Here is a 15,136-nt window from a genome sequence, read left to right as displayed (position 1 = left end):
AACAGGACCGGAAACGCTGGCTAAACAGCAAGCATAAGCAGAAGGGGGCTCTCACCTAAAGAATGTAGGAAGGCAGGCGACAGAAGAGAGCTTCACAAGAGGAGCAAAACCAAACATGAACTGGAATAGAAATACTAAAACAAAAATGATAACATCACCAAAACCAAAACCTGCACCCCCTTTTCATCTGTATACACAAACATCATTAGACAGGCTCAAATCAAAAATCAGATCCACGAGGAGATCTCTTTAAGACGATATATAAAATTTTATATAAAACTTAAGGGAACAGTACTGGTAGCCAAAGTACAAATGTGATCAAACAATTTGACATAATTCAAACATCCTAGAAATCACCTACAATGGTGACACTCCCAGGGGACCCTAAACACTATTACAAACCTCTATAAACAGTACTATTCACATGTAAACGATTTACAAACAGCTTCATTGCAGTGAGTTGGCCACTAATTGTTAATATGGCCCTGTACCTCTATACAGAGCAAATTGCTCCTATCTAAATAACTAATTAAGATAAATTAGTTATTAAACTAATAACTATTATTTAACTAAATTAGTTATTTATATAAATAAAAAGATAAATTACTAATCATCCTGATGCCCGAAATTGTGCATACAACCTGAGCTTACGAGAAACTACATATGATCCCCCTCTATTTGGGTCGGATGTTACGACACCTGTACCGGCAAAATACACCATCTAGATCCAAGAAACCTCACACACAACCGTGGTTCATGCCAAACTACATATAAAGGGGGATATAAATAGCCTATAGACAACAGTGAAAAGACATATTTAAGATACTTTTTTCATCTCCGCACGTTAGGTACCCCTCTATTAGGGTCGGATGTTACAACCCCTGTACCGGCACAATACACCGTCCAGATCAAAGAAAGCCTGCAAAAAACATGGTTCACGAGAAACTATATGTAATGGGGGATATATATAGCTTATATAGCTTATATAGCTTATATAGCTTATATATAGCTTATATAGCTTATAGACGATACTTAAAAGACATGTTTTACACACTTTTTTTATCTTCGCAGGTTAGGTACCCATCAATTTGGCTCGAATGTTAGGTCACTTGTACAAGGAAAATACTCCATCTAGATCCAAGAAAACCCACATTCAACCGTGGTTCATGAGAAACTAGACATAATGTGGGTTATCAATAAACTATAAACATCTTTGAAAGTACATTTTTAATAAAATTCTCATATCCGCACGTAAGGCACAGACCACTATTAGGGTCAAAAATTGGGCCAATGCACCGGCTAAAAATCACAAGTTTTGGTTCAAAAAAGCCTATACGCGGTCCCCTGGGCCTTTAGCAGCAATATATTACCTATCTTATTCTTCAAACAGAACGGCAATTGATTCACTCAACAATGCGATATTCAAAATAACCTGTTTAGTAACAAAGCCTAATTTGACATGGTTCGCAACGTACATCGTGTAATTTTACCCACACAACTTCGCATAGGAAAACGCATAGGAAAAACGCATAGCACACAAAACGCATAGGAAAATTTATGGAGCGCAACTGTGGAGATGATGAGGTTGTAAATTGCTATACTACATATACAAAAAAAGCTGAATTAAAGCTACCATTCGTGTGGTCAAACAGAGGGTCAAAAATGAACATTTCGTCTGAAATCAGGTGTTAATAATTTCACAGCGACCAATAATACACACTTCACAGGTGGCTTAAACAATGAGCAGCTCATGTTGAGTTCAATGATACCACTCAGGCTCAACTTCGTTTAGTAGGTTTGGAGCACTCAAAAACACTTTTCAAATGCACCCAATTTCATCAAAATTTTTGAAAATTGCTCAATCTAGTACCGCCAAAAGCCCCAAAATCACCGATCCTAGCTTTTGCAACAAAATTCAGTGGCTGGACTTAGGTTGTCCGGGCAATTCTATGAGGGCAAGTCGGCTATCATCAACATATTACGAGGCCAAGTGGAGGTCTAAATAGAGCTAGAGAAACTGTTTTCCAACCAAAGAATGAGTGGAAACAAGAAAAACCTGAAAAACGAGAGTTGAAAAAGCGAGCTGATTTAACCAAACTCCCGAAACATCAAGACATTTAAACCCTTTGTATGCAGTCTAGTCCTGAAACCATTTACCACTACTAGTCCTGTACTGTTCATTGTGGATCATTTTCCTGGTTTTTAAATATATTGAAGCAATTTTCGCTGTAACAAAGCGCTTCCGAACATTGATTTTGGCAAGTTTTCTTTCAGTTAGTCAATTGAAATCATCGGTATCAGCACAACCAAAAAAATTTTCTCAATAAAAAACACTCCGTACCTCCTGCCGCCACATTTGTAGTGCCGGTCTGTCAGAGAATGATTTTGGAATCGATTGGGGGACAAAGGAAAGTCACAATTTCGAATATCGCCTTGTACATATTATATCATCGATAAAAGTTATGTTGTCGCCACAAAGAACTTATGCTCACCTTTTTTTAGTACAATGGAACTCTCAATTATATCAAATATTGGTCTACAAATAGTGATTGTTGCAAATGGAGTGTTGTTGTGGTTCCATGTGCTTGGAGTCATAGAGGCAGCGAGTTTCTTGAAAAAAAGTCAGATAAAGCAATAAAAAAGCGTAGATGGATATCACTGGAGGATTTGATATGACGTTTATCAGGTCCTAACAAACTAGCCACAGTCATTGAAAGCTACATTGATTTAAAAAATTGAGCAACGTTTTTTAATAAGATTTTGTTTTCCTTTTGCTTTATCGCCGGTAAGGTCAATATGAAATTTTCCGGTTAGGCCCGAGGGAAAAATTGTTTTCAGGCAATAAATTTTTGCACCACAATTTTGTTATTCCAGCTTCTTTTTAGCACCTGTAGAAGTGCCGTTCTGCTGTGGAATGATTTTGGAAAGGAGTGGAAGTGCAGGAAAAGTGACCATTTGCGAACTTCGCCATTAACACAGTATATCACCAAAAAACATTATATTATCACCACAAGAAAGCTATTATCTTTTTTGGGACGCTGTAGGACTGTGATTCAACTCATCTGACCACTTATAAATAGAGATCCTAGTAACTGAACAGTTGTGGTGGTTCCATGTGCATGGATTCAGAGAATCAGCGTTTTTCTTGAAAAAAAGGTCAGAAAGAACAATATAAAAGCTTAGATGGATGTCACTGGAGGCAATTTTATGACGTTTATCAGGTCCTAACAAACTAGCCGCAGTCATTAGGAGTTATATTGCTTAAAAAACCCTCAAATATTGTTTTTTATATAAGATTCTGTTTTCTTATTGCTTTATCACCAGTAAGGTCAAAATGAAATTTTCTCTTTAGGCCCGAGAAAATAATTGTTTTATGGCAAAAAAAATTTTGGACCCCATTTTTTTTATTCCTGCTTTTTGTTAGCCCCAGTAGAAGTGCAGGTCTGCAACAGAATGTTTTTGGAAAGGAAAAAGCAGCCTTAGAAATACGACCATTTACGAGTTTCGCCATAATCGAAATTTATCATCAAAAACGTTTTATTATCAACACAAAAAACTTATGATCAACTTTTTCGCGTGCTGTAGGACTGTGAGTCAACCCATCTGATCTCACTATTTATAAACAGAGATTTTGGTAACAGAACCGTTGTGATGGTTTCGTGTGCTATAAGTGAGAGAACCAGCGTTTTTCTCGAAAAAAAGTCAGATAAAACTAAATAAAAGCTTAGTTGGATGTCACTTGATGCTTTGATATGACGTTTATCAGTTCCTAACAACTAGCCACAGTCATCAAAAGATATTTGAATTTAAAAAATCAAACAACGTTTTATTATAAGATTTTGTTTTCATTTTGCTTTATCACCGGTAAGGTCAATATGAAATTTTCTGGGTAGGCACGAGAGAAAAATTGTTTTCAGGCAATAAATTTTTGGACCCCAATTTTCTTGTTTCAGGCTTTTCGTAGCCCCTGTAGAAGTGCCGTTCTGCTGTGGAATGATTTTGGAAAGGATTGGAAGTGCAAGAAAAGTGACCATTTGCGAAATTCGCCATAAACATATTATATCACCAAAAAACGTTATATTATCACAACAAAAAACCTATAATCAACTTTTTCACGTGCTCTAGGTCTGTGATTCAACTTATCTGACTACTTATGAATCTTTTGAACAGATATCCCGGTAACTGAACCGTTGTAGTGGTTTCATGTGCTTGGAGTCAGAGAACAGCGTTTTTCTTCTCAAGTCAGAAAAAACAATATAAAAGCTCAGATGGATGTCAATGGAGGCTTTGATATGACGTTTATCAGGTCCTTACAAACTAGCCACAGTCATTAAAAGCTCTATGGTTTAAAAAACCATCAAACAACGTTTCATAAGATTTTGTTTCCTTGTTGCCTTATCACCGGTAAGGTCAATATGAATTTTTTGGTTAGGCCTGAGAGAAAAATTGTTTTAAGGCAAAAAATTTTTGGACTCCAATTTTATTGGTGCAACTTTTTGTTAGTCTTTGTAGAAGTAGCGTTCTGCTACAGAATGATTTTGGAATGGGTCGAAAGCCAAAGAAAAGTGACCATTAACGAAATTCGCCATTAACAAAGTATATCATCAAAAAAACGTTAAAATATCATCACAAAAATCCTATGATCAACTATTTCGCGCTCTCTAGGCCAGTGATTCAATTCATCTGACTACTTATGATTATAGATCCTGGTAACTGAACCGTTGTGGTGGTTCCACGTACTTGGAGTGAGAGAACCAGCGTTTTTTTTTGAAAAAAAGTCAGATAAAAAAATAAAAGCTTAGATGAATGTCACTTGAGGCTTTGATAAAACGTTAATCAGGTTCTAACAAACTGACCACAGTATTTAAAAAATATACTGGTTAAAAGTTCAAGCAACGTTTATTAACAGGATTTTGTTTTCTTATTGCTTTATCGCAGGTAAGGTCAATATGAAATTTTGTGTTTAGGCACGAGAGAAAAATTGTTTTAAGGTAAAAATTTTATGAACCGCAATACCCAATATTATTATTTCAATTTTTATTAGCCACTAGAAGTGTCCTTCTGATATAGAATGATTTTGGAAAGGATCGGAAGCCCAAGAAAAATGACCTTTTTCGAATTTCGTCGTAAACATAGTATATCACCGAAAAACGTTATATTATCACCACAAAACTCTCTGGTCAACATTTTTGCGTGCTCTAGGCCTGTGATTCAACTCATCTGACTACTTATGAATAGAGATCCCGGTAACTGAACCGTTGTGGTGGCTCCATGTGCTTGGAGTCAGAGAACCAGCGTTTTTGTTGATAAAAAAGGTCAGATAAAACAATATAAATGCTTATATGGATGTCACTGGAGTCTTTGATATGAGGTTTATCGGGTCCTTAAAACTAGCCACAGTCATTGAAATTATATTGGTCAAAACTTCAGACAACGTTTATTAATAGGATTTTGTTTTCTTATTGCTTTATGACAGGTAAGGTCAATATGAAATTTTGTGTTTAGGCACGAGAGAAAAATTGTTTTGAGGCAAAGAACTTTTGGACCCCAATTTCATTATTCCAGCTTTTTTTATGCCCTAATAGAATTGCCATTCTGCAATAGAATGATTTTAGAAAGGATCAGAAGCCTAAGAAAAGTGACGATTTACGAAATTCGCCATAAACAAATTATATCACCAAAAACGTTATATTATCACCACAAAAAACCTATGATCAACTTTTCCGCTTGCTCTAGGACTGTGATTCAACTCATCTGAATACTTATGAATAGAGATCCTGGTAACTCAACCGTTGTGGTGGTTCCATGTGCTTGGAGTCAGACAACCAGCGTTTTTCTTGAAAAAAAGTCAGATAAAACAATATAAAAGCTTAGATGGATGTCACTGGAGGCTTTGATATGACGTTTGTCAGGTCCTAGCAAACAAGCCACAGTCATTAGAAGCTATACTGTTTTACTGTTTCAGAAATTTCATTCATCTGACTACTAGGGATATTGATAACTGAACCGTTGTGGTGGTTCCATATGCTTGGAGTCAGAGAATCAGCGTTTTTGTTGATAAAAAAGGGCAGATAAAACATTATAAATGCTTAGATGGATGTCACTGGAGTCTTTGATATGAGGTTTATCGGGTCCTTAAAACTAGCCACAGTCATTAAAAGCTATATTGTTTAAAAAATCATCAAACAACGTTTTTTCATAAGAGTTTGTTTTCTTATTGCTTTATCACCGGTAAGGTCAATATGAAATTTTCTGATTAGGCCCGAGAGAAAAATTGTTTTATGGCAAAAATTTACTGAACCCAATATTATTATTCCTTATTTTGTTAACTTAGCCCTTGTAGAAGTATCTTTCTGATATAGAATGATTTTGGAAAGGATCGGAAGTCCAAGAAAAATTACTCTTTTCGAATTTCGTCGTAAACATAGTATATCACCGAAAAAAAACGTTATATTACCACCACAAAAATCCTATGATCAAATTTTCGGCATACTTTAGGCCACTGATTCAACTCATCTGACTACTTTTGAATAGAGATCCTGGTAACTGAAGCATTGTGGTGGTTCCATGTGCTTGGAGTCAGAGAACCAGCGTTTTTCTTGAAAAAAAGTCAAATAAAACAATATAAAAGCTTAGATGGATGTCACTGGAGGCTTTGATATGACGTTTATCGGTTGCTAACAAACTAGCCACAATCATTAAAAGCTATATTGATTAAAAAATCATCAAACAACCTTAATTTATTAAATTTTGTTTTCTGATTGCTTTATCACCGGTAAGGTTGATATGAAGTTTGTGGTTAGGCCCGAGAGAAAAATTGTTTTAAGGCAAAACATTTTTGATCCCCCATATTATTATTCCATTTTTGTTAGCTTAGCCCCAGTAGAAGTGTCATTCTGACATAGAATGATTTTGGAAAGGATCGAAAGCCCAAGAAAAATGACCTTTACGAATTTCGTCGTAAACATAGTATATCACCGAAAAACGTTATATTACCACCACCAAAAACCTACGATCAACTTTTTCACGTGCTGCTGGCCTGTGAATCTAATCATCGGACTACTTATAAATAAGGACCGTGGTAACTGAACCTTTGTGGTGTTTCCGTGTGCTTGGAGTAACAGAACCAACGTTTTTCTAAAAAATCGTCAGATAAAACAACATTAAAGCTTAGATGGATGTCACTGGAGGCCTTGATATGACGTTTATCTTTGCGTCACAAACTATCTACAGTTATTAAAAGCTACAAGAATTAAAAAAGAACATCAAACAACGTTTTTTTATGAGGTTTTTTTTCTTATTGCTTTATCACTGGTAAAGTCAATATGAAATTTCCTGTTAAGGCACGAGAGAAAAATTGTTTTGAGGCAGAAAATTTTTGGACCCCAGTTTTAATATTCCAGATTTTTGTTAGTCCGGTAGGAGTGCCGTTCTGCTATGAAATTATTTTGGAAATGATCAGAAGCCCAAGAAAAGGGACCAGTTACGAATTTCGCCATAAACATAGTTCATCACCAAAAAACGTTATATCATCACCACAAAAAAATTATGATTAATTTTTTCGCTTGCTGTAGGACTCTGATTCAACTCATCTGACTATTTAATAATAGAGATCCTGGTAACTCAACCGATGTGGTGGTTTCATGTGCCTGGAGTCAGAGAACCATGATTTTTCTTGAAAAAAAGTCAGATAAAACAGTTTAGAAGCTTAGATGGATGTCACTGGAAGCTTTGATATGACGTTTATATTGTCCTAATAACCTTTCCACCGTCATTAAAAGCAATATTGTTTAAAAAACCGTCGAACAACGTTTTTTTAATAAGATTTTGTTTCCTTATTGCTTTATCACCGGTAAGGTCAATATGAAATTTTCTGTTTACGAGAAAAATTGTTTTATGGCAAAAAATTTTTGGACCCCAATTTTATTATTCCAGCTTCTTGTTAGCCCAAGTATAAGTGCCGTTCTGCTATAGAATGATTTTGGAAAGGGTCAGAAGCCCAAGAAAAGTGAACATTTACGAATTTCGCCATAAGCATAGTATATCAAGGATAACGTTATATTTTCACCACGAAAAACCTATGATCACCTTTTCGCGTGCTCTAGGCCTGTGATTTAACTAATCTCACTACTTATGAATAGAGATCCCGTAACGTAACCGTTTTGGTGGTTCAATGTGCTTGGAGTCAGAGCACCAGCGTTTTTCTTGATAAAAAAGGTCAGATAAAACAATATAAATGCTTAGATGGATGTCACTGGAGACTTTGACATGACGTTTATCAGGTCCTATCAAACTAGCCACAGTCATTTAAATCTATACTGATTAAAAAATCATCAAACAATCTTTTTTATGAGACTTTGTTTTCTGATTGCTTTATCACCGGTAAGGTCAATTTGAAATTTGCTGGTTAGGCCCGAGAGAAAAGTTGTTTTAAGGCAAAAAATTTTTGATCCCCCATATTATTATTCCATTTTTGTTAGCTTAGCCCCAGTAGAAGTGTCATTCTGACATAGAATGATTTTGGAGAGGATCGGAAGCCCAAGAAAAATGACCCATTACGAATTTCGTCGAAAACATAGTATATCACCGAAAAACGTTATATTACCACCACAAAAAACCTTTGATCGAATTTTCACGTGTTGTAGGCCTGTGAGTCTAATCATCTGACTACAGAACCAACGTTTTTCTAAAAAATCGTCAGATAAAACAACATTAAAGCTTAGATGGATGTCACTGGAGGCCTTGATATGACGTTTATCGTGGCTTCACAAACTAGCACCAGTTATTAAAACCTACAGGAATTAAGAAAACATCGAACAACGTTTTTTAATAGATTTTTTTTTCTTATTGCTTTATCACTGGTAAGTCAATATGAAATTTCATGTTAAGACGCGAGAGAAAAATTGTTTTGATGCAAGAAATTTTTGGACCCCAAATTTATTATTCCAGCTTTTTGTTAGCCCCGTAGAAGTGTCGTTCTGCTATAGAATGATTTTGGAAATGTTGAGAAGCCCAAGAAAATACGACCATTTACGAATTTCGCCATAAACATAGTATATCACCGAAAAAAGTTATATCATCACCACAAAAGTTATGATCAAATCTTTCGCTTGCTGTAGGACTGTGATTCAACTCATCTGACTATTTATGAATATAGATCCTGGTAACTCAACCGTTGTGGTGGTTTCATGTGCTTGGAGTCAGAGAACCATCGTTTTTCTTGAAAAAAAGTCAGATAAAACAGTATAAAAGCTTAGATGAATGTCACTGGAAGCAATATTGTTCAAAAAAACCGTCTAACAACGTTTTTTATAAGTTTTTGTTTCCTTATTGCTTTATCACCGGTAAGGTCAATATGAAATTTTCTGTTTACGAGAAAAATTGTTTTATGGCAAAAAATTTTTGGACCCCAATTTTATTATTCCAGCTTTTTGTTAGCCCCAGTATAAAAGCCGTTCTGCTATAGAATGATTTTGGAAAGGGTCAGAAGCCCAAGAAAAGTGAACATTTACGAATTTCGGCATAAGCATAGTATATCAACGATAACGTTATATTTTCACCACGAAAAACCTATGATCACCTTTTCGCGTGCTCTAGGCCTGTGATTTAACTAATCTCACTACCTATGAATAGAGATCCCGTAACGTAACCATTGTGGTGGTTCAATGTGCTTGGAGTCAGAGAACCAGCGTTTTTCTTGATAAAAAAGGTCAGATAAAACAAAATAAATGCTTAGATGCATGTCACTGGAGACTTTGACATGACGTTTATCAGGTCCTAACAAACTAGCCACAGTCATTAAAAGCTATTTTGATTGAAAAATTATCACACAACCTTTTTTAATAAGATTTTGTTTTCTTATTGCTTTATCAGCGGTAAGGTCGACATGAAATTTTCTGGTTAGGCCCGAGAGAAAAATTGTTTTCAGGCATTTTATTTTTTGGACCCCAATTTTGTTATTCCACCTTTTTGTTAGCCCCAGTAGAAGTACCGTTCTGCAGTAGAAAGATTTTTTAAAAAGATCGGAAGCCCAAGAAAATGACCCTTTACGAATTTCGCCATAAACATAGTATATCAACGAAAAACGTTACATTATCACAACAAAAAACCTTTGATCACCTTTTTCGCGTGCTCTAGGCCTGTGATTCAACTCATTCGACCACCTATGAATAGAGATCCTGGTAACTTAACCTTTCAGATAAAACAATAAAAAGTCAGATAAAACAATAAAAAGCTTAGATGGATGTCACTGCGGGCTTTGATATGACGTTTATCAGGTACTAGCAAACTGTCCACGGTAATTAAAAGCTATGTTGTCTACAAAACATCAAAAAACAGCAACATCATGGAACGATTCAATAAAGGCAGGTTCTTCGATGTTAATCTTACGTGTCTTTCTAGGCGGCTATTCCATCGTGGATAAAACTGAACTTACCTTTGGAAATCAAAGTGACCCGACTGAGACTTTCATCACAGCCGCTCACCAGCAATTTGAACTCCAAAATTTTGTCCTCGAAATCCCCACTGTCGCTGCTTGTGAATTCGATCTCTTGCAGGCACAGCGGATTGGAATGAAGAATGGGGTTTTTTATTTGAATGGCTTCTGGCTGGGCTCAGACCTGGGGGAGTTGGACGATTCACCAGTGACCCTAGGAGAAGAAATCACCACTGTACGTTGTAATTTCAGTACACTAAATAAAGTTCAGGTAAATTTACCTGAAAAAATACCTTAAATTACCTGAAACGTTCAGGTAGTTTTGCCTTACCTTAACTTACCTTAACTTACCTCAATTTTATCTGACAATTACCTGAAAAATTAAGGGGCACCACCTGAAGAACCTACTAGGACTATGACACTCCTACGTAGACCCTCAATTCAATTGAACAAGTCCTTGAATGTACTGAAAACCACTTTTTATGAGTACGCACCAGAATATTTTTTGAGCTCGAAATCAGACAACCTATTAAGTACTTTTTTCTCAGACCAGCCAGATCAACAATTAGCTCTCCATGAGAGCCTACTAGGACTATGACACTCCTACTTAGAACCTCAATTCAATTGAACAAGTCCTTGACTGTACTGAAAATCACTTTTTATCAAAACGCACCAGAATATTTTTTGAGCTCGATATCTGACAACCTATTAAGTACTTTTTTCTCAGACCAGCTAGATCAACCATTAGCTCTCCGTGAGAACCTACTAGGACTATGACACTCCTACTTAGACCCTCAATTCAATTGACTAAGTCCTTGACTGTACTGAAAACCACTTTTTATGAAAACGCACCATAATGTTTTTTGAGCTCGAAATCTGACAATCCATTAACTACTTTTTTCTCAGTCCAGCTAGATCAACAACTAGCTCTCCATGAGAACCTATTAGGACTGTGACACTCCTACGTAGAACCTCAATTCAATTGAACAAGACCTTGACTGTACTGAAAACCAATTTATTAAAACGCACCAGAATATTTTTTGAGCTCGAAATCTGACAACCTATAAGTACTTTTTTCTCAGACCAGCCAGATCAACAATTAGGTCTCCATGAGAACCTACTAGGACTATGACACTCCTACTGAGACCCTCAATTCAATTGAACAAGTCCTTGACTGTACTGAAAACCACTTTTTATGAAAACGCACCATAATGTTTTTTGAGCTCGAAATCTGACAATCCATTAACTACTTTTTTCTCAGTCCAGCTAGATCAACAACTAGCTCTCCATGAGAACCTATTAGGACTGTGACACTCCTACGTAGAACCTCAATTCAATTGAACAAGACCTTGACTGTACTGAAAACCAATTTATTAAAACGCACCAGAATAATTTTTGAGCTCGAAATCTGACAACCTATAAGTACTTTTTTCTCAGACCAGCTAGATCAACAATTAGGTCTCCATGAGAACCTACTGGTACTATTAGACTCCTAAGTAGACCCTCAATTCAATTGAACAAGTCCTTGACTGTACTGAAAACCACTTTTTATGAAAACGCGCCAGAATATTTTTTGAGCTCGAAATCTGACAACCTATTAAGTACTTTTTTCTCAGACCAGCTAGGTCAACAAATATTTCTCCATGAGAACCTACTAGGACTATGACACTCCTACGTAGACCCTCAATTTAATTGAATAAGTCCTTGACTGTACTGAAAAGCACTTTTTATGAGAACGCACCAGAATATTTTTTGAGCTCGAAATCTGACAACCTATTAAGTACTTTTTCTCAGACCAGCTAGGTCAACAAATATTTCTCCATGAGAACCTACTAGGACTATGACACTCCTACTGAGACCCTCAATTCAATTGAACAAGTCCTTGACTGTACTGAAAACCACTTTTTATGAAAACGCACCAGAATATTTTTTGAGCTCGAAATCTGACAACCTATTAAGTACTTTTTTCTCAGACCAGCTAGGTCAACAAATATTTCTCCATGAGAACCTACTAGGACTATGACACTCCTACGTAGACCCTCAATTTAATTGAATAAGTCCTTGACTGTACTGAAAAGCACTTTTTATGAGAACGCACCAGAATATTTTTTGAGCTCGAAATCTGACAACCTATTAAGTACTTTTTCTCAGACCAGCTAGGTCAACAAATATTTCTCCATGAGAACCTACTAGGACTATGACACTCCTACTGAGACCCTCAATTCAATTGAACAAGTCCTTGACTGTACTGAAAACCACTTTTTATGAAAACGCACCAGAATATTTTTTGAGCTCGAAATCTGACAACCTATTAAGTACTTTTTTCTCAGACCAGCTAGGTCAACAAATATTTCTCCATGAGAACCTACTAAGACTATGACACTCCTACTGAGACCCTCAATTCAATTGAACAAGTCCTTGGCTGTACTGAAAACCACTTTTTATGAAAACGCACCAGAATATTTTTTGAGCTCGAAATCTGACAACCTATTGAGTACTTTTTTCTCAGACCAGCTTGATCTACAATTAGGTCTCCATGAAAACCTACTAGAACTATGACACTCCTACGTAGGCCCTCGATCCAATTGAACAAGTCCTTGACTGTACTGAAAACCACTTTTTATGAAAACGCACCAGAATATATTTTGAGCTCGAAATCTGACAACTTATTCAGTAATTTTTTCTCAAACCAGCTAGATCAACAATTACCTCTCCATGAGGACCTACTAGGTCTATGACACTCCTACGTAGACCCTCAATTCAATTGAACAAGACCTTGACTGTACTGAAAACCACTTGTTTTGAAACCGCACCAGAATATTTTTTGAGCTCGAAATCTGACAACCTATTGAGTACTTTTTTCTCAGACCAGCTAGATCAACAATTAGGTCTCCATGAGAACCTACTAGGATCATGACTATGACACTCCTACGTAGACCCTCGATTCAATTGAACAAGTCCTTGACTGTACTGAAAACCACTTTTTATGAAAACGCACCAGAATATTTTTTGAGCTCGAAATCTGACAACCTATCGAGTACTTTTTTCTCAGACCAGCTAGATCAACAATTAGGTCTCCATGAAAACCTACTAGAACTTTGACACTCCTACGTAGACCCTCAATTCAATTGAACAAGACCTTGAGTTACTGAAAACCACTTTTTATGAAACCGCACCAGAATATTTTTTGAGCTCGAAATCTGACAACCTATTGAGTACTTCTTTCTCAGACCAGCTTGATCAACAATTAGCTCTCCATGAGAACCTACTAGGACTATGACTATGACACTCTTACGTAGACCCTCGATTCAATTGAACAAGTCCTTGACTGTACTGAAAACCTCTTTTTATGAAAACTGACCGGAATATTTTTTGAGCTCGAAATCTGACAACCTATTAAGTACTTTTTACTCAGACCAGCTAGATCAACTGATACGTCTCCATGAGGACCTACTAGGATTATGACACTCCTATGTAGACCCTCAATTCAATTGAATAAGTCCTTGACTGTACTGAAAACCACTTTTCATGAAAACGCACTAGAATATTTTTTGAGCTCGAAATCTGACAACCTATTGAGTACTTTTTCCTCAGACCAGCTAGATCAACAATTAGGTCGCCATGAGAACCTACTAGGACCATGACTATGACACTCCTACGTAGACCCTCGATTCAATTGAACAAGTCCTTGACTGTACTGAAAACCACTTTTTATGAAAACGCACCAGATATTTTTTTGAGCACGAAATCTGACAACCTATTGAGTACTTCTTTCTCAGACCAGCTTGATCAACAACTAGCTCTACATGAAAACCTACATGGACTATGACTATGACACTCTTACGTAGACCCTCGATTCAATTGATCAAGTCCTAGACTGTACTGAAAACCTCTTTTTATGAAAACGCACCAGAATATTTTTTGAGCTCGAAATCTGACAACATATTAAGTACTTTTTTCTCAGACCAGCTAGATCAACTATTACGTCTCCGTGAGGACCTACTAGGATTATGACACTCCTATGTAGACCCTCAATTCAATTGAATAAGTCCTTGACTGTACTGAAAACCACTTTTCATGAAAACGCACTAGAATATTTTTTGAGCTCGAAATCTGACAACCTATTGAGTACTTTTTTCTCAGACCAGCTAGATCAACAATTAGCTCTCCATGAGAACCTACTAGGACTATGACTATGACACTCTTACGTAGACCCTCGATTCAATTGAACAAGTCCTTGACTGTACTGAAAACCACTTTTTATGAAAACGCACCAGAGTATTTTTTGAGCTCGAAATCTGACAACCTATTGAGTACTTTTTTCTCAGACCAGCTAGATCAACAATTAGGTCTCCATGAGAACCTGCTAGGACTATAACACTCCTACGTAGACCCTCAATTCAATTGAACAAGTCCTTGAATGTACTGAAAACCACTTTTTATGAAAACGCACCAGAATATTTTTTGCGCTCGAAATCTGACAACCATTTACCTTATTTTTTCTCAGACCAGCTAGATCAACAATTAGCTCTCCCTGGGATTCTACTAGGACTACGAAACTCCTACGTAGACCCTCAATTCAATTTAACTTGTCCTTGACTGTACTAAAACCACTTTTTATGAAAACGCAGAATATTTTGTGAGCTCAAAATCTGACAACCTATTAAGTACTTTTTTCTCAGACCAGCTAGACCAGCAATT

The 15,136-nt window shown here is 36.4% G+C and overlaps 1 protein-coding gene across 1 annotated transcript in view; it reads left to right on the top strand.

The window, feature by feature from the left end:
- Positions 1 to 15,136, top strand: part of LOC142349137 (uncharacterized) — a 271,437-nt gene that overhangs the window by 73,447 nt on the left and 182,854 nt on the right. The window contains exon 7 of the mRNA XM_075400552.1: positions 10,402 to 10,670. Coding sequence (XP_075256667.1) covers positions 10,402 to 10,670 — 269 coding nt within the window. The remainder of the gene's footprint in view (positions 1 to 10,401; positions 10,671 to 15,136) is intronic.

The sequence above is a fragment of the Convolutriloba macropyga genome, chromosome 11, assembly GCF_964194025.1.
Source record: "Convolutriloba macropyga chromosome 11, txConMacr16.3, whole genome shotgun sequence".
NCBI classification, from domain to species: Eukaryota; Metazoa; Xenacoelomorpha; order Acoela; family Convolutidae; genus Convolutriloba; species Convolutriloba macropyga.
Note: the sequence above shows the minus strand (reverse complement) of the source record. Positions and strands in the feature narration are given on the sequence as shown.